This window comes from Strongylocentrotus purpuratus, unplaced genomic scaffold, assembly GCF_000002235.5.
Source record: "Strongylocentrotus purpuratus isolate Spur 01 unplaced genomic scaffold, Spur_5.0 spur5_scaffold_4, whole genome shotgun sequence".
Lineage (NCBI taxonomy): Eukaryota > Metazoa > Echinodermata > Echinoidea > Camarodonta > Strongylocentrotidae > Strongylocentrotus > Strongylocentrotus purpuratus.
This window is the reverse complement of record NW_022145610.1, coordinates 27,013,072-27,033,057: the sequence shown is the minus strand read 5'-3', so window position 1 is coordinate 27,033,057 and position 19,986 is coordinate 27,013,072. Positions and strand designations below refer to the sequence as shown.

At 38.0% G+C, this 19,986-nt stretch overlaps 1 protein-coding gene across 1 annotated transcript in view; it reads right to left on the bottom strand.

The window, feature by feature from the left end:
* The window catches only part of LOC752451 (protein crumbs), a 65,210-nt gene that overhangs the window by 7,053 nt on the left and 38,171 nt on the right, over positions 1-19,986 (bottom strand). The window contains exons 12-30 of the mRNA XM_030997542.1: positions 18,387-19,312; positions 17,741-17,944; positions 16,764-16,904; positions 15,784-16,000; positions 14,255-14,517; positions 13,323-13,526; positions 12,479-12,862; positions 11,832-12,059; positions 10,638-10,751; positions 10,079-10,189; positions 9,173-9,489; positions 8,217-8,564; positions 7,446-7,814; positions 6,157-6,319; positions 3,926-4,070; positions 3,014-3,240; positions 1,124-1,345; positions 726-917; positions 11-283 (exon numbers count right to left, since the gene is read on the bottom strand). Of these exons, the coding sequence (XP_030853402.1) occupies positions 11-283; positions 726-917; positions 1,124-1,345; positions 3,014-3,240; positions 3,926-4,070; positions 6,157-6,319; positions 7,446-7,814; positions 8,217-8,564; positions 9,173-9,489; positions 10,079-10,189; positions 10,638-10,751; positions 11,832-12,059; positions 12,479-12,862; positions 13,323-13,526; positions 14,255-14,517; positions 15,784-16,000; positions 16,764-16,904; positions 17,741-17,944; positions 18,387-19,312 (5,048 nt within the window). The remainder of the gene's footprint in view (positions 1-10; positions 284-725; positions 918-1,123; positions 1,346-3,013; positions 3,241-3,925; positions 4,071-6,156; positions 6,320-7,445; positions 7,815-8,216; positions 8,565-9,172; positions 9,490-10,078; positions 10,190-10,637; positions 10,752-11,831; positions 12,060-12,478; positions 12,863-13,322; positions 13,527-14,254; positions 14,518-15,783; positions 16,001-16,763; positions 16,905-17,740; positions 17,945-18,386; positions 19,313-19,986) is intronic.

Below are 19,986 nucleotides of genomic sequence, written 5' to 3'. Positions count from 1 at the left end.
CTCAAATTACCTATGCAGTCATCCACACTGCTCGCACAGTTTACTCCCTCCCAGCCATCCCTACAGTCACACCGATGGGCGTTCCACAGGTCAATGCAGTAGGCCGTCACTGGACAGGGGTCTGGATTACAGGCGTCCAGCGAGTTACAGCCGGTCTGGACGCTAAGTCGGTTGACCGTCAGACCCGGTTGGGGGTTGGTCTGGTCCGAGAGGTAGTGGAGTCTTTGACCGTTGACCGTCGGGTTGCGGATACAACCCTGCAGGAACATATCTGGTGGAGAGCCTATACAGAGTGGTAGTTAAAAGGTTAGAGGTTAGAGGTCAGACATGATTTATTAACATTTCAATAACATAGTAAGCCTATAAAAGAGAGATTGATTACCAGTAGTTTCTTCTTTGTTTCCCCTCTCCATTTTCCATATTTCCTAGGATTTCTTTGGGGTTGTGTTTGATGTTAATTGTAAATTGGGCATGCAGGGTAGATTGTTAGTGATTGCTAAATTGCACAAATTTGCCACAGATATCAGTCAATATCGTTATCAATATCAAAGTACTGTATGCATGACTAAAGATGACTATGGTGGCCAGTGTTTGTTCCAGGAGTCCCCAAATGCAAATAAAGATTTTAAAGAATTATTACCAGATCATGAAATGGGGGAACTCTTTTAACCTTATTTTTTCATCCAATCACCATGAACTATCAACAATTTCGTTCAGCTTCATACCTGGTGTGTTTGTCCCTCCTAGTAGCATAGCAACGATGGGGTTCCTTGTGCCACTGTGGATGGGGAAGTTCCCTTGGAGGGTGTAATTCTGTGCCCCATGGTACACAGTGACGTAGGACTGGTGTCTATCGATGGAAACGCTCTGCCACTCAGCATCAGTGACGTTGTCAGAGATGACCAGGGTCTTCAGGTCTACAATTTCCAGAGAAGAATGCGATTACTTTATAAATATCACATTGGAATGAAATATTGGACAGTCCTTAACAAATTATGCATACTCTAATATGTTAGTTAGATAGTGGTTGTGGTTATTTTACGTCTCTAGAACATTATAATGAAGCATATAACATAAATGATTCTTAAAATACAAGAAACGTAGAACAAGACACAATTCTTACCTGCTTCAAAGTAGGTCTGTAGTTGGAGGGAGCCATCAACGATGAGAAGCACCATGTCGTCCACCTGCCCATCACTGAGATGGAAGAACCGCATCAGCAGGATGATACCGGACCTGTCCCTGGTACGGAACTCAACCGAGAAACGGTCCCCAAAGGGGATGACGCCAGAGTCCAAGACTAACCGGGTGTAGCTTGAGGCACCGTTGTAGGTGGAGGATGTGGCTGTTTGAGTGAGAAAAGATAAGCGAGAAATGAAAACCGTCAACATGAATCAAAATAGCCAAATCAACTTTATGTACAATTAAAGCCCGTCTGCACTAGTTTGGCCAGGAGGGATCAGACCACCCAAGGGGTCATCAACTCAGCTCTCAATTAACATAAGGAAAAGAGGATCATGGGTTACCAATGGGCACCATTTAGGCATTGTTTTCTATATACAGTGTGAGTCAAAAAAAAGTTTACACTTAGAAAATTGCTAATTATTTTAAAAGTCATCTATGAAAATTAAATTAATATACATCTTATGAAAGATTGTTTCATCCCAATTCATTTGGTATCATTTTTGTGAGGTATGTATTCACGCTTGGATGAACAGGAGGCATTGTTTGCGATAGTGCAAAAATCGACGTGCGCCAAAGTTACTTATGTGATGTTTGAATAAAACAATTGGGATTTGGGTATCAATTCGGTCTTTGCAGATCCAAATAACATTACTTACAAAATTTATCATGCCACACATATCAAATGTCAACGAACATGTGTGTGCGTGTGTGTATGTGCGTGTGACTTTGCTTCTGCAAACAGCATATGCAATGCATTTCATTTGATACATTCAGTTCATTCTCTCACTTCGCTAATCCCAACATAATGCTGTAAGCATCACTTTTCACTGTTCATCCAAGCGTAAACAAATACCACACAAAAATGATACCAAATGATTTGGGATAAAACACCCTTTCATAAGATGTATAATAATCTACTGTTCATAAATGATTTTTAAAATAATGAGCAATTTTCAAGGTGTAAACTTTTTTTTGACTCACACGGTAGAGGGAGCAAGTAGCTACAAGTAGTACAGTGGGGCTCTTAAGAGCTGAAACACAATTTTAGTATGTACAGAAATTAATGTTTATTAGGGTTTCCTGGACTTCAGATCAATCTTGATGTCTTCATGATGACATTTTTATTACAAATAAACGGGCATATATAAGAGCATCAAAATTTTGGAGATTATAACTCCCCCCGCCCTTCCCCGATATATATTTATATATTTATATATTATGACATCTTTACAGTATCGTAAAGAAGTATGAACATTTCCAGTAATAAAGGTCAGTATGAAGAAAATGAGGTTGAAAATTAGCACCGCCAACTATATAATAGCAATGTACTTTACTCAAACTGGTATCAGTCTCAGACTTCAAAGCCTTGGACCCAGTTTTGGATACTAGACCTAATGGGTAATCAATACAGATGTAACCAGAGTTTTCTTCCAGGGGGTATTTCACAAAGATCCTAAGTTGGACTTAACAATTATGGCAAGTCATTAGCATCTTTAAAAATATTCTGTAAAAGTTATTTCAAAAGGCATAAAATGTTGATTCAAATCATTCATATTTTCTATTATCATGGAAGATTTCATGTTCTTGATGTGGAAATTATAAAAAGTCTCAAATATTTGAATTTTTGCTTTTGAATATATGACATTATAAGGCTACAAATGGCTCTCCATAATTTTTAAGTCCAACTTAGAGATAAGTTCAACTCAGAATCTTTGTGAAACACCCCCCTGGTTTTTGTGTTATAATCCAAGGTCTTGACAACATCATGGCTGCATGATACAGCTACAAATGGTGCATGATTATCATTCCAACTATTAAAATGCCATACCTTCATTACAATTCGGCTCTGTGAAATCCGGGGTACAGTCACAGGTGTACCCCTCCCAGCTGGGTTGGCAAGTGCCTGTATTCTGGCAGGGGGAGGGGAAGCAGTGGCCCTCCCTAGGGCACCCAGGGGATGCTTGAGGGGGGTCACTGCGTGACCCGTAGGGCGTGGCCTGCTGAAGCTCCACCCCTCTGCCATTGACTGACAGGTCTCGGATACATCCAGTGAAACTAGATAAGGAATGAAAGAAAGAAAACACTAAAAAATTAAGCTATAATTTAAAAATTGATGGATTTCGTAATCACTTTTGTATTATACTTTTTCTCTCCAAAATTGATAATCTCTACAGAAATTGAAGTAAAAGTCATAAAATAAGGATCAGGTTTAAAGAGGAATGGGATAATACTAATAATCACACCATTTCTTTGCGTGATCACAGATCCCAAGAGAGTATCTACATCATACTTGCTGAATGCTTAAGTATGAGCATTTTTTCTTGTCAATGATCTTTTCAATTGAATTCTTAATCAATCAATTAACAAGATTTGATACAATCTGTCAAGCAAGGCAACGTAAAGAGGACTTTATCTTGGAGCCAAGCAGTAGTGTATATTTGATACAGTGAGCAGCTACATCTTAACTTGAAGAAAAAAAGGACGATATCATTAATAAGTTATTTTAATCAATTGAAACCATGACACTTTAAATACAGTCAAACCTGTCTACAGCAACCGCCCAAGAGAAACAAAAAAAGTGGTCTTTGTAGACAGGTTCCTTTAGTATATGTTTCAATGAGAAACCATTTTCAAAGGAAACAAAAAATGTGGTCTTTTAGACAGGTGGTCTTTGTAGACAGGTGGTCACTTAAGCAGGTTTGACTGTACATTGTTAGTCATATCTTTTTAACATATTTACCTTGATGTTGCTGGCAGAGTAGATGACAGGGGCACAAAGACACCGCCTGGATGTAGCTTTCCGAAAAGGATTGGCATTGCGAGGTCAACAGAGGGCGGTGCCAATATGGTACCTTGCTGGACTGCTCCAGATTCCATGTCAGTCACTGACAGAATTAAAAGAAGTGAAAAGGAGCAAATTATTGTTTGATGAGGCAGCCTCCAATTCTTTAATATATAACAATGTACCCCTAAAAAATTACATTCCAATGTGTGAAAAACCACCTCGAACTGTTATTAAGATACAATGTCCCATTTGCAGCCAACCTCAAATTCTGTAGAACTTTGCAGGAATTATGAATACGTCATGTATGTCCTATCTGTGAAATTTAAATGTTAGCAGTGTCCTAATATTCAAACTATGCAAGGAAACCCGTTTACTTGCTAGACTTCACTGTCAGACACTATTGTCAGTATTGAGTGAGTGACTGGCTTTTTTTCTTCTTTGGTAATAACATACAAAAAATGAACTGTAAAGGATTTGTCTACATCAATAACCCACTTCTTGTAATGGCCAAAATTAAACTGATTAAATCTTTCTGCATCATAAAACGTACGACCATGCAGAACAATGGTCTGAAAATGAAGACTATTACTTATTGGCTCTATAGCTCCTAAGTCGATTTGACAACTAATAGTCGTTATTTTCCCACTTAAAGACATTTTTAAGCCCCCTTTTTTTAAGGGGAGTTCTAAATTAGTATTATCTTTCGAATGCCATTGGAATTTAACATTTTCATTTTTTTGGCCTGCAAATGGGACATAGTACCTTTAACCAATATGTGAAACACTAATAAAAAATTTACTTTTTGTCAGCAGGTATAGCATGATGATCACTTGGAATGATTTTTCCCCTCAATAATGATTCAGTCTTGTAAGATGAAAATATAGCTATGAAAGATATTTCTAAAGAATCCATAAAACCTTCAAATACATTGAGATAATTAAATACCATATGAAAAATGTAATCATCAAGATTCAAGATTCAAGATTCAAGATAATTTATTGTCTGATTTTAAAAATACAAAAAATTTGTCCTCCACTGGCGAGTGACGTACATATACAGACATCATAAACAATATATAAATACATTTGAGGATACAAAGAACATACAACAATAATAATAATAGCAATGACAAAACTGACATGTAAACTTGAAAAATCATCCAATGACATTTAGTTTTAATTTCTTCTTAGATATTCAATAGAAATGAACCTTGGTAAAGTTTGAAACTACTCGGATAATCAAGTGTACAACACATGCTCCAGTGACAGTTCCTCCTTGGCCAATTTCTAACACGCCCAGGGGGGTGTTTCACAAAGATCCTAAGTCGAACTTAACTCTAAGTTGGACTTTAAAGTTATGGAGAGCCATTTGGAGCCTTGATATAAAATATATTCAAAAGCAAAAAAGGAAGTATTTTAGATTTTTTATAAATTCCACATCAAGAACATGAACTCTCCCATGATAATAGAAAATATGAATGATTTGAATCAACATTTTATGCCTTTTAAAATAACTTTTACAAAATATTTCAAATATGCTAAAGGCTTTCCATAATTGTTAAGTCCAGCTTAGAGATAAGTTCAACTTAGGATCTTTGTGAAACACCCCCCAGAATGACTAACTCCAAACCCAGACCTAAAATGCAATCAAACCACAACTGAAGCTCTAACCCTGTATATCTTAACTTTAATAAGATAGAGAGAGAGTCAATATCAGATGCCACTGAAGCAAATGCCTAATCACCTGTTAAGTGATAACGATTGTCGGTATTAAAGTGACTCGGTAACACTGCCTCAGATTCTGAAACAAAATCTTGGATTTAGCTCATGCTGCAATGATAATTATAAACCTTTAGGTCAGTCAGGAACCCCATGACTTTTACAAGCCGATCGCCAGTCTGATTATCAAGATATTTATGATTGGAAATCGAAATTTTAAAATGCGTTTTCCTAACGGTTTTTATAACACTACAGTTTATTGGGGAAAATGAGTATGGAAAACCGTTCACTCAAAGATTTCTCCTTTTTTAAGGCATTTCTTGATCATTTAGAAGCGCAATTTTTTTAGGGTTTCAATATTACACCATATCGCAGACACTGATAACACCTAGGGCCGTGCATCTCAGATTTAACATTGTTAAATGATGCCTTTGAAGAGAAAGTGAGTTTGGTTTCTTTTCAGCTCACCTTCGATCACTAGCTGGAGCTGCTCAACGATACTGAGTTCCAGTGAATACCATCGCCCATCACTGATTGGAATGGTGATCTCACTAGACAGCACTCCACCAAGTCTCAAGAACTTGATGATCACTGAGGCATTACCAGCCTGGGAGACAGTCAGGCCAGATGGCTGCAGAGAGAGAAATATAATAATAATAATATTTAGCTTTTATATAGCACTTAATACAATGTCTCTAAGCGCTTTACAAATATACTACTACCCCGGTCATTTGATTCAGTCCTTGCACTCCCTGGGGAGCATTCCACTTGATACCCATTTAACACCTGGGTGGAGAGTAGCAAGTGCAGGTTAATATCTTGCCAAAGGAACCCTCAACCTTCGCGTCTCCAGTCAAGCGCCTTAAACCACTCGACTACGACACTCCCACGAATATAGCGTTTAAAATGAGAATGATTATGTGAAGAATTTTTTTTTCTATTCAATAATAGAGAGATAGACAGTAGTAGAGTGAGAGTTACAAAGGAGAGAAAAAGAGAGTAGAAAGGAGAAAGAGAAAGTTGTGATACATACGGTGATGGACCTTAATAATAAAAAAAAAACACTAAAAACCCCAAGTGACACAGTGCCTTCTGACATGTTATAATGATTTCAGTTCAGAGAATATTCCATGGACTTTCATTGATATATCTAGAGACTCTTGCATAAAGAGTGGCATTTAAACACAACTCCAAAAATTACACCCAAGTCCAAAATAAGCCATCCTGATTGGTTGCGTTTAAACTGACCTCTTTATGTAATAGCGCATAGAGAAATTCACAATTTATTATGCGCTTTATAAATATACTCTATCATAATTATTATTCTGAGTGATGAGTGCAAAGTGCTGCAACTACCGAACGATACTGAAATTATCAGCTATTAGGATGTCATGAACATATGCACTATGATATCCTCTATGGTATCCAGGGGGTGTTTCACAAAGATCCTAAGTTGAACTTATCTCTAAATTGGACTTAAGCAATTATGGAAAGCCATTAGAATCTTTGAAGATATTAAGTAAAAGTTATTTCAAAAGGCATAAAATGTTGATTCAAATCATTCCAATTGTTTAACATCATGGGAAATTTCTTGTTTATGAAAAGTCTGAAATACTTGAATGTTTGCTTTCGTATATATTTCTAAATAAGGCTACAAATGGCTCTCCATAATATTTGAGTCCAACCTAAGAGTTAAGTTCGACATAAGATCTCTGTGAAACGCCCCCTGAACATGTAATCCCATACAACTGTCTCACCATGTACAGTATGAGCCCTTGGTCTGGGCTGCCCGCCGTGAAGGAGAACTTGATCGACTCCACGGCCCCATCCGCAGCCAAACCTGCTGCATCCACTCCGAAGTGTAGGAACTGATCAGGCAGGAAGCTGGCCAACGTCTGGATCTCACAGTAGGTACCCTCGAAACCCAGAGGGCAGGCGCACTTGTAGGACAGCCAAAAATCATTGCAAGTGCCTCCATTTTGACAGAGGGAGTTCTGGCAAGGGGTGAATACGACACAGCCAGGACTTGGACCCGAGGCGGCTCCAGCAGCAGTGGGGTTGGGTGAGGAGGGGTTGGTGGGACCAACTTGTGACAAACTCTGCATGTGGTTTTGGACTTTGAAATCCTACAGAGGAAGAAAAGAAGAATGACAAATAAAGTAAAATTTATGGAGAAAAACAACCTGCATTTAGCACTTCCAGATATGCAGAATTAATTATATCCTTATAATTATGATGTGCCAGTATATGCAACTTTTATGCTGCATATATATGTTGACTCAAAATACAAGTCAAATTTCATATAAAATCCTTCCCTAAAGAAAAGCATTCAACATATGATTTCATATATACCATCCTGCATTTGCTCCAAGATATATCAAATATATTACAATATTGCTGCAATGAGTTTTAGGATTGATTTACAGTTCAGGTTATGTATAGTGTTGAATCCAAGGTTGAATTTCAGAATTCTACTAGTGTTAAAAGAAAATGACCATGGATTAATTTTCATTTGAGCATCTACTTACCTGTATACAGCCAATGAAGCTATCCACAGATTGTAACTTAGACACGATGTAAGGAGATGCGTCTTGACCGATACCACCAACGTTCAGAGCCTTGTTCAACTCAAGAGGGCCTCCCGGGACAGTCGGCTGGACGCTGACCGAGCATGGGACCTCTGGGCAGTTACCCTCATCAATGGTCACTGAGAGCGTAGTCCTATCAAGGGTCAGTACTGCCTTGTGTGGTGTACCATCATTCAGGTTTCCACTGGCAGTTGCTGCAACGGACCCACTGCCGACATTCATGGATGCTACCAATGACCCTTGGTACAACTCAAGAGCAAGGTGGTCAATGAAGCCATTAGCCTGCAACTGAGATTTGATAAAAATACACAACACTAGTTACATACTTGCCTCTCAGGAAGACATTGTTTGTCTTTGATCCAAACTTAGTAAACCGGCCTAGGGGTATTTAGGTAAGAAGGAAAAAGGATTTTTTTTTTTTTTTTTTTTTTTTTTTTAAGGGTTGAGATATGCATCAATATTTACTATCCAAGACTCAAGATTCAAGATTTTATTGTCCATATAAAATACAGAAATATTCAATATTCTTGTTGATGAAGATTTGAACTAGGTTATTTCTCTTTCTGAAGTCCCAAATGCTTGTTATAAAGCATAGTGCACTAGCAATAACCCTGTTTACACCAGCCAAAATGTGTAACATGAAGAAACAATGAATACCCAAGGTGATCTTACCAAGTTTGGGTTGACTTACCAAATACAGTCCAACCTGTCTACAGCGACCGCACAAGGGGTACACAAAAAGTGGTCTTTGTAGACAAGTTCCTTTAGTACAAGTTTCAATGAGAAACCATTTTCAAGGGAAACAAAACATGTGCTTGTTGTAGACAGGTGGTCACTAAAGCAGGTTTGACTGTAAAAGTTCAACTGAATAATGATTAAACAGTCCTGCAACATACCCCTTCATTGTAAAATAGAACACCCGCTGACAGTGTGGTCACAAAGCTCAGTTCAATGGTGACACTATCCACGGCACGGCGTCGCCTGCCGACGCCTCCACCGCTACCTGTGCCTTCAAGGGCCAGCTGGGCCAGGGGCGGTAGCTGGATGTAGCCCGAGCCTGTGAAGCTTGCCTGACTGACGGTGCTACAGAGGGGACCTAAGGTACCCTGGGCGCAGCTGCATCGGTACATGTTGATCTGGGGTTCCAGGCAGGTGGCTCCATTGTTGCAGGGGTTTGAGGCACACTCCTCGATGTCTAACTCACAGTGCGAACCTGCAAAAATTGAGAGATCAATGTAAAAGAAACTATCAGTTAATGTGAAGCTCGCACAATGAGAAGGAAACAGTCTATCGCAATACAATTCATGATATTTGTTGTTTTGCCTTAATCCCTGGTAATATTGCCAAATACGCTGTACATAATTTACTACAACATGGCTCACATTAAATATTACATACTTGTATGTGTTAAAGAAAAATAAGATGAAGATGCTAATGAGGAGGATAGTTATAATCGTGAACATGATGAGGGTGACAATAATGGTGAAGATAATGTTGATGATGATGATGATAATGATGATGGTGGTGATGATGAAGATGATGATGATGAAAATGAAAATGAAAATGATAATGATGGAGATTATCATGATGACGATGAAGATGATTATAATAATGATGATAACAACAACAACGACGATGACAATAATGGTGATGATGATAGTCATGATTGAAATGATAATGATGGACATGGTCATGATGATGATGACAAAACTATTTAAAGCTCTTGCCCTCCCACATCCCTTTTAAGTTTAAATGAATGAGCTTATTAACATATTAGTGCCCAAAAAGAAATATTGACAAACCTTCGTATCCTGGCTCACATGTACAGTTGTAGAAATCCAGGAAGTCGTGACAAATTCCAGCGACACATGGACTTGATGAACACTCGTCGATCTCCTGATCACAAATTAACCCTGAAAAAAGAAAAAGGAATATCCATGACAATCAAAAGATAAATATAGACAGATAAAATAAAATACAAAAAAGGTTCAAATGAGAATACCTTAACCCTCCCCAATGACTACTAACACATCCAAAATGCTGTTTACAAGATACTTCAAGTAAACTTGAAGTGAATTGTCTGTATGTTCCATTGTGGTATACTTCTTCTTCCATTTCTGTCAATACCTCCAAAAGTAAAGCATAAATTAAAGTATGTGTATACATGATTTATGCTAACAGGCACATTGAAACTATATTAGTTACTGATGAATTATTATTGTAGTACAAATATAACCATGTATGAGAAATGGTGATACTGGGCTATGGTTGTCAACACTATGAGGCGGTTTTTAGTGTATACCTGCTGCATTTTTACTCTAACAAATAAGAGGTACAGATAAGAAAAGAGAAAATACCAACCTTGATAACCAGTTGAACAACTGCAGTTATACCCATCTACAAGATCCACGCAGTAGGCTCCATTAAGACAGGGGTTACAAGCACACTCGTCTATCTCCACCATACAGTGAATTCCTGTCCAAATAGATTCACATATTGATTTGATTTGATTCAATTTATATTTTTCCAATCAAATATCCAAAATCAAGATAACATATATATAAACCATACAGTATTGCAATTTATAATGGAACAAATGAATTATACAAGTAACAAATACTAAGTATCTACGAAACAAAATAAGTTTACAGAAGAATAAGACAAAATATTTCATATTACTTGATTTAACTGAGAGGGGAAAATGTTTATAACATGTAAGACTTGATACAAGGAACCTTAAAAAACAAATGCAAGGCTACACTTTAATATGAGATTAACAATAGTTTTTAAAAGCAAAAATTGGCCATAATTAAGGAATCTTGAAAGACTCTTTTCATATGTTTTTTAATTCAGGGGCAAAAGAAAGGGCGGGAAGGGGAGTGGGGGGGGGGGGGGAGGATTCCTCCAGCAATTTTTATTTAAATATACACATACAGGAGTAATTGAAATGTTTGGAATGCCCAAATCAAATGTGTCATCTCTATATTTCTACAGAATTATCCACTCATCTGCATGAATAAACTTGCAACAACAACAACAACAAAATATCAACACTTTCATGGCCTCTTTCTGGAGCTAGAAAATCATTAACTGATACAGTTTGACACATAGTCAACTGCCCTCTGATTGTGAACAGAGGATGCATTATTCTTTAAAAGGGATCCAGTAACTTTGTCTCAGATTCTGAAACAAAATCCTGGATTTAGCTCATGCTGCAATGATAATTATAAACCTTTAGGTCAGTCAGGAACCCCATGACTTTTACAAGCCGATCGCCTGTCTGATTATCAAGATATTCATGATTGGAATCGAAACCAAATTTTGCGTTTGCCTAACGGTTTTCCTAACATTACAGTCTATTGAGGAAAATGAGTTTGGTAACACTGGTCACTCAAAGATATTTACTTTTTGGGGGAACTTCTTCATCATTTTGAAGCGCGATCATTTTAGGGCTTCAATATTACACCATAACACAGACACTGATAACACTTAGGGCCGTGCATCTCAGATTAAAAATTGTTAACGATGCCTTTGATAAAGCCTTAGGGGTATTACCTTCAAATCCTGGGGCGCAATTACAGATGTATCCATTGATCTCATTGATACAGGTCCCTCCATTGCCGCAGGGATCAGAGGAGCATTCGTCCAACTCTGACCCACAGTTTGTACCATTGAAACCATCCACACAGGTACAGACATAGCCATCGACAAGGTCCCTACAGGTTGCATTGTTCTGACATGGAGAGCTCTCGCATTCATTGGTGTTAGTCTGACACAACGATCCTGAAAAGGTCAAAGTTCAAAATAGAGAATATTCAAATTATTATATTATTACATTTTCCACACTGTTACTAGATGTTAAACAAAAAACACAAACACTCAGAAATACACATGTTCTGTAAATACATATCTTAATTATATGAAGCAAAATATGATAAAAGCAACCTCGACAATCTGAGTCATCTCACATTTCAAATATACTGATATTCAAAACCAATATCTCCACTAGAAGCATCAGTTCTCTTGTAAAATATGTAAATTATTTTGTATTTTATTAAATGAAAATGTTTGCATCAAGGAAGCATCTTGTTAATAGTTTTCTTAAAATCACTCTTCTTTTTTTTCCTTGCTCTGTAAACCTCTGAAAGATATCAATGACACAAACACACATACACACACACACACAAAAATGTGATATTTACCTTCATAACCTGGGACACAATCGCAGAAAAAGCTCCCCACCAAGTCATAGCAGGTAGCACCATTCATGCATGGCCCAGACATGCACTCGTTGATCTCTGTGTCACAGGTGGGTCCCTCAAAGCCCGCGATGCACTCGCAGATTGGTCCCGCCCCTGGCTGTTCCTTGCATAGACCCCCATTCTGACAGACAGGGGGGATGGCTGCGCACTCTAAGACGTCATTCTGGCAGTGGACCCCGCTCCAGTATGAACCGCAGATGCACTGGTAGGATCCTCTCATGTTGTTGCACACGCCGGTGTTCTCGCAGGGCAACGTGACGCACTCATTCACATCGTCTGAACACACCATGCCAGTCCAACCAGCAAGACAGATGCATTCAAAACCTGTAGGAAGGGCAGTTAACACGGCCATGATAAGTTACTGAAAACTGCAGGAGAAGCAGCTTATACAAACTTGATAACGCTACTTGTGACACATACTACCTCACCCCATGTATGCATATATATGGAAGTATAATACAAGGTGTAAATGGTTGAATAAGAATAACAATGGTCTTCCATTCCATGGAGCACACCTGTATCACATATTATTACAAAATCTTTCACTTTTTAATGCTGGCTTTAACATGGTAATTGAAGGAAGACAGTAGCAAAATACAATAACTTGTATATCATTCATTAGAAGACACCCCAAAACCTACATGACACAGAAAGAACGAAAGAGCATGAACTGTCAGATTGCACCTTATCGAGGCTTACAGGCAATGGATCTAATTTATGAAGGTAATAAAAATGTTAACTAGGTTCTTGATTCCCTGCATTCATTATTTCACTCATTCTATACCTTGTGTTGTATTCTGACAAGTGGCGCCGTTCATACATGGGTCCGATGAACAAGGAACGTATACCTCCTGACAGAAATGGCCCACGTATCCTGGTAGGCATTCACACTTGAACCCTGATATCCCATTGGTGTTCTCCACGCACGTTCCACTGTTCTGGCAGGGGTCCGACAAACAGTCGTAAATGTCACCCTCACAATGTGGACCTGGTTGAATAATCAAGATTAACATTTATTACGCGGTAAAGAAAGAAAGCAGTATGGTTTTTTTCTAAATGAAGAGGATGCTTGAGACAAGAAACGGTGGAGGAAGTAAGTGTCATCGTGGCGCAAAAATCAGTAAACCCCCCGTAAGAGGAAACATGATGACTCTGATAAATGATGATGATAATGATGATGCTCTGGATATCAGATCTAGACATGGATGAATGTTTCCTCACTTATCTGTCATCATAAAACATTCATAATGAAATTTATATGCATCAAGATCTATGAGACATGAAAAATACAGGTCTCTGAGGAGGATGGGCCTGTTCATGCATCTCATAGAATTACTGTAAATGGCTCATGAATACTTGAACAGTATTGAAATTGATTCCGTCACTGGTATTCCTAAGTTTAATGTCACTTCATACATATCATAGTCTTTCTACATCTACAACAATGCTGTTGATCTAATCATCTTTCTTAGAAAATGTGTATCGGAAGCACAATAGCAAATGGGACTAAAATATCCATCATGACATACATTAATGCGTTTATGCAAATTGATCTCTATGATTTTGATGCAAGACTTAATTACTCTTGAGTCTAATCTTATCTCCCTACATGGTGATTAGTACTGGAGTTGACTTTGAGATGTGGTGATAAGGAAACCATTATGGCAGACATAGGGACAGACATGTAGATGTAGACAGAGACTGCAGATGCTATACCTGTGAATCCCACTGGACACTGACATGTGAAGTACAGCCCATTGTTAGGGAACCTGACACATGAACCCCCATGGAAGCAAGGCTGTGGGTCACACACATCTGTATCGATCTGGCAGTTGATTCCAGTATATCCATAAGGGCAGGTACAGTCGTAGCGGTATATACCGTCCGTACAAATAGCTCCATTAACACAAGGGTTGCTGTAGCAAGAGTTGATGGTAAACTCGCACACAGGTCCTTCAAAACCATAGGGACATTGGCATCTAGATGGTACAAGATGGTATAAAGAATGGTTAGCATTTATTAAGTATATCCATTCATAATGCTTACCAGAACATACTAGGCATGTTTCAGAGGACCTCCAGGAAAAACAACATTTGTGCCGCTCAGGATGTTCCATCCAAGAGGTCAATTAATTAAAACAAAGTGTAACGTTTTTAAAAGAGAATGGAAAGAGAACAAACAGGGCAAAATAAGAAAATATAAACATCTACCATAGCTCTCTTATAATTCATAAATTACATTATACTTGTATCTAGTCACATTTGTGCATACTCTAGTACTTACACTTTTCTTTTTATTGAATCACTAAGAATAATGAGTAAAAAGTTTAAATATCATGTGATAAAAATAATATTTGAGTACGGGGAGTATGTGTTTAAGGTCAAGAGCCTTTTATATGATGTACATTAACCAGGAACAAATGTATCCAAAGGTGATGTTAAAATTAGAAGAAGAAAAAAAAGGAAAGATAATACAAAAGACAAAAGAGTTTTTGACATTTCAGATCATTTTATCCTTGGCAACGTTACTGTCATTGGGAGATAAGATGTCTTTCTCTCATGCATAGACATTTCTCCCTTACATTACATGTATATATTATTAGATGGGTAGAAGAATCCCTGCAATTTGATTGGTCAATTACCATGTGATTATTTTTACTGGATGCAAGCGATATCGGCGATCGATACCACCGATATCTTCTCTTTTTTTTTGATAATTATTTGTTTTTCATGTTTTTTGATAATTATAATCTGTTTAAAAAAACAAAAAATTCTATAATTTTGTTTTATTTTTGAAGTTTACAGTTTAATGTGCATGATTTCATGATAAGTTAAAAATCATGCGTCCGGTAAACAAAATTACCGGACGCATGATTTTGCCATGCATCCGGTAAATCTGTAAAATAACAAAATTTTGTCTTTCCGACAATTTTTGGGGCCCCATCTTATAAAACAGATGATGCACAGGTTTAATTCATGGGTCGGTGGAATTGTGTGCACGCGGTACCTGAATTTGGTCTAAAACCCATTCAAAGGTACCTTGTGCACACAATACCTACCGACGCACTCAAACCTGTGCATCATTTGTATACTACTAGCTAATTATCCATGCACATCATTAGCTCCATGCATGAGTCATGCGATTTATATACAACAGTCACATGACTGCATCGCTGTAATTCTAATGGCTTGATCGCTTGTTCTCTTTTAAACCCTTGACCCAATTCCTGATCCCACTACACTCACCGGAAGCTGTTGATCCCATCGACACATATCTGGTAATACTCGCATGGATTAAAGAGGGAGCATTCGTCGATGTTAATCTCACAGTTGATCCCTTCGAAGCCTGGTATACACTGACAATTGTAGACATTCACATTGGGTTCTGTACAGTAGCCTCCATTCTGGCAGGGAAAGCTTGCGCACTCTGGGGTGTCGATTTGGCAGTTGATTCCCTCATATCCTATAATAAAAAAAGGATTTCCGAAGTGTGAAAAATTGTTCTGAATATATCTCAACCTAAACTATATTATCAAATGGGTTCAAGAATGTAGCCAATGCGAAGCGTCGAAAAGGATAATGTGTGCGTGCATTAATTTTTACCATATTCACAGGGTTTACATTTTGGTGACATGTACCAATGATCTAAGGGAATCATATACACTAGGGAGATTTTGAAAGTACATGAACATATCAATGATAGACTGGATATAAAATCTTTGCAAAGATATCTCTGTGGAATACATAGAAAGAAAAAAAATTGTAATTTTTGTGGTACAAGGTGCACAAAATTCAAACTGATTACAAAATTCCAAAACTCTCCTGTTATTTCATATATTACCTGTTTGGAGCCAAAAGGGCGATACGTTATATACAGGAGTAAAACAAAACAAAAACAAAAAATTCTTCCCTCCATCCACCGTCCCCCAAAAAAAGGATCCAGAGAAAGAAAAAAAAATAACATTCCTCCCTTTTGAGTAAGAAAATTGGGGAAAAATTGGGAAAATAGGAGTAAAATCAGGAAGAAAAAAAAATGGGGGGGGGGGGGAGAAATTTTTTAATTTTTTTTTAAATGGGGACAAAAAAATATAAAAAATAGGGAAACCGATTTAAATCGGGTAATTATCAGGCCTGCATATACTAAACTTAACACAAACTTATCGCCCTTTTGGATCTGAAAAGATGATGTCCCTACATCTGACTCTACCACTGATTATTCCATTTACCTGAGAGGCAGGTGCAGTTATAACCATATATTTGGTCTACGCAGAGGCCGCCATTCACACAGGGGTCTGAGTTACATTCATTGATCTGCATCATGCAGTCGCTTCCATAGTAGCCTGGCTGGCAGTAGCAGGTATAACCCCCTGTGTGTGATAAAATAAATTATTGGTGTTGATATGAAAGTCACTGATAGTCACATTCATTGAACTCAAGGCAGTCAGGTTTGTACTAGCCCGGCTGGCAGTAACAGGTATAACCCCCTGTGGTAACAGAGAATAAGTGGTATTAATGTACAAGTCACTACAAAATAAAATTATTTCTATGGCATGACATAATTTGATGTATGTAATAGAAATTAAAACCCTACATCTCACACATCTACTATGGATGTATTTTTTTCATTCAAGAATATGAGTTCAAACTGAGTGAGTGAATCAATGAAAAAAAGAATAAATAAATGCATTATTTATACTGCTCATATTTCTGTGGTTATCAAAGGTTTGTCTAACAAATCACATATACATATGCAATGAAGAAAACTAACAGGATTTTCATTTCTTAAAATTTACAATTGTGCAAAAATGATAACCACTTCATGTATTAACAGAAAATTGTTAACAGATAGTCATACCAACAGTCTTTGCTCGATCAAACTGGATCAGAGGCCGGATATCGAACATCTCTTTATTGTCTAAATATTAAAATTTAAAAAATATGGTAACTGTTCACATAAAAAGTAGACCTTTAAAACCACAAAACTAGTTTTCTCTTCACAGACTTTACAAGATTGTGTGATAGTGAACCTACCCCCCCCCCCCCCCCCCTTTGAGTAAAAAAAAAAAAAAAAAAGAATCAGGGAGAAAGAAAAAAAGAAAAATCAGGAAAATAGGGGTAAAATCAGGAAGAAAAAAAAATCGGGAAAAAACAATCAGGAAACGATTTAAAAGGGGTAATAATTAGGTCTGCTTTATTAACATACCTGAAGGAGTTTCCACGCAGACAGAGTTGAACCCGCAGGGATTGAAGTTACACTGCCTGACCAGGGCCTGGCATTGGCTTCCTATGAAGTCTGACCCACAGCGGCAGGAGTAGGAGTTAGGACCGTCCACACAGTCCCCACCAAAGAGACAAGGGTTGCTGGCACACTCGTTGATGTTGATGTCGCAAAGCTCTCCTTCAAAACCTTCAGGAAAATGGATAACATCAGAAATAAAAGATATTAGTTAAACATCATTCTCTCTCCTCTCTCATCATTATTATCCTAATAGTAATGATAGTGACATACATAAAATTATTTTTAACTGAATAAAAACTTATGGTGTTGAAACCAATATATGCTTTCACAACGTAAGATACAGAACAAAATGCTTTCATCTTTGTCAATCTGTTTCAATTGATGCTTCTTTTTGGTTACTTATATCCTGCACAAGGAAGGATAATTATAAGTGCTCGAAACATGCCTCGCATGATCTGCCAAGAAAACACCAATTCCATCTTTAAAAATGCTTTCTCACGTAGGAAATAACGTACCAATGAAAAGAAGTCTCATATTCGTTAAATATAAATATGTCAGCATTTTTATGCTGAACTATTAGAAATGGAAACATCAGACTTTGAGCTTTTACCTGGACTGCATAAGCACTGAAATCCTCCAAAGGTATTATTACACACTTTGGTTTGAGTAGGATGGCATCCTCCGTTGGATAGAAGGCACTCGTTCACGTCCATTTCACACTGCACTCCGGTAAAATTTGGAGGGCAATCGCAGGAGAATGCTCCAGGAAGATTGTTGCACTGTCCTCCAAAGGCACAAGGCAATGAAAGACACTCGTTGATATCTTGCTCACAAATGGTACCTGTGAATCCCTGGCCACAGAGGCAAGTGTGGCTGTTTATTCCATCGACACACGTTGCGCCATTCAGGCATTGGTTGTCAACCACGCATTCGTCGATGTTGATATCACAGTGTGTTCCTTCGAACCCTGGTGCACACTCGCACTCATACCGGTTGAAGAAGTCAATGCAGGTGGCACCGTTGAGGCAAGGCTGCGAGGCACACTCATCTTTATCTTGCGAGCAGAAGATCCCAGCATATCCTGAAGGACAATCGCAGACAAAGATATTGACAAGGTCTCGGCAGGTAGCACCATTAACACAAGGCGTCGACAAGCATTCGTTGATCTCCGTCTCGCAGAGAACACCCATGAAACCCGGCGCACATCGGCAGGAGAAGCGGTTGGCACCGTCCAAGCAAATGGCACCGTTCTGACACGGGAAACTGGCGCACTCATCCACGTTCCCTTCACAGTTCACCCCTTCAAAACCAGGTGCACAGTCGCAGGTGTAGAAGCCAACCAGGTCATTACAGGTCGCTCCATTCCTGCAGGGATTCGACTCGCATTCGTCTCGTTCGACCTCACAGTTGACACCCGACCAGATGGGCGGACATTCACAGTGATAACCATTGACCTCATCAACGCAGGTGCCAGAGTTCAAGCAAGGGTCCGAGGCACATTCATTGATATCTTCTTGACAGTGAACACCAGTAAATCTGGTAATGTAAAAATAAAAACAAAGCCACGGCATGAGAAGATGATAGGATCAAACTCGTTTTAGTATATGGGCAATACCAATATTCTTTTACATTATGTCATGTACATGTAGTGAAAGATGTTACCCATCAGTCTGTATTTCAAAATAACTAAAACCAAACTCATTTTATGACCATAATGGCACAGAGTGAGCATTGAAATGCTTAATATTTACCCTAGAATGCATGTACAGTGTGAGGTCACTGAAAATATATTAGAAGAGTACAAATTTATTTCACACCTATACAATAATACTTACCAGAATCTAACATTTATTTTTTAGATTGATTTTAACTGCATAAGCATTGTAAGTCAATGACATTATCCAGATAATTTTTTTCTTAAATTGGAAGGGTAGTCTTTCTTTTTGTGCAATATGCACATATCAAATCATCATAACCTTGCTGAATGTACAGTGACACATACTATAGTGACACATACGGTACAACAAAAGAATACCGGTAAATCCCCATAATCGAATTGACACATCATCATGCCCATGCCATCAGAAAGAAAAAGTCAACAATTATGCCATGCCCTTGGAAAAAAGATCTAATGTTCTGCAGATTTCAAATCTTTAAATATAATAATCGCTATCATTCATCACACATTCATCGAAAGCAATAATACCCCT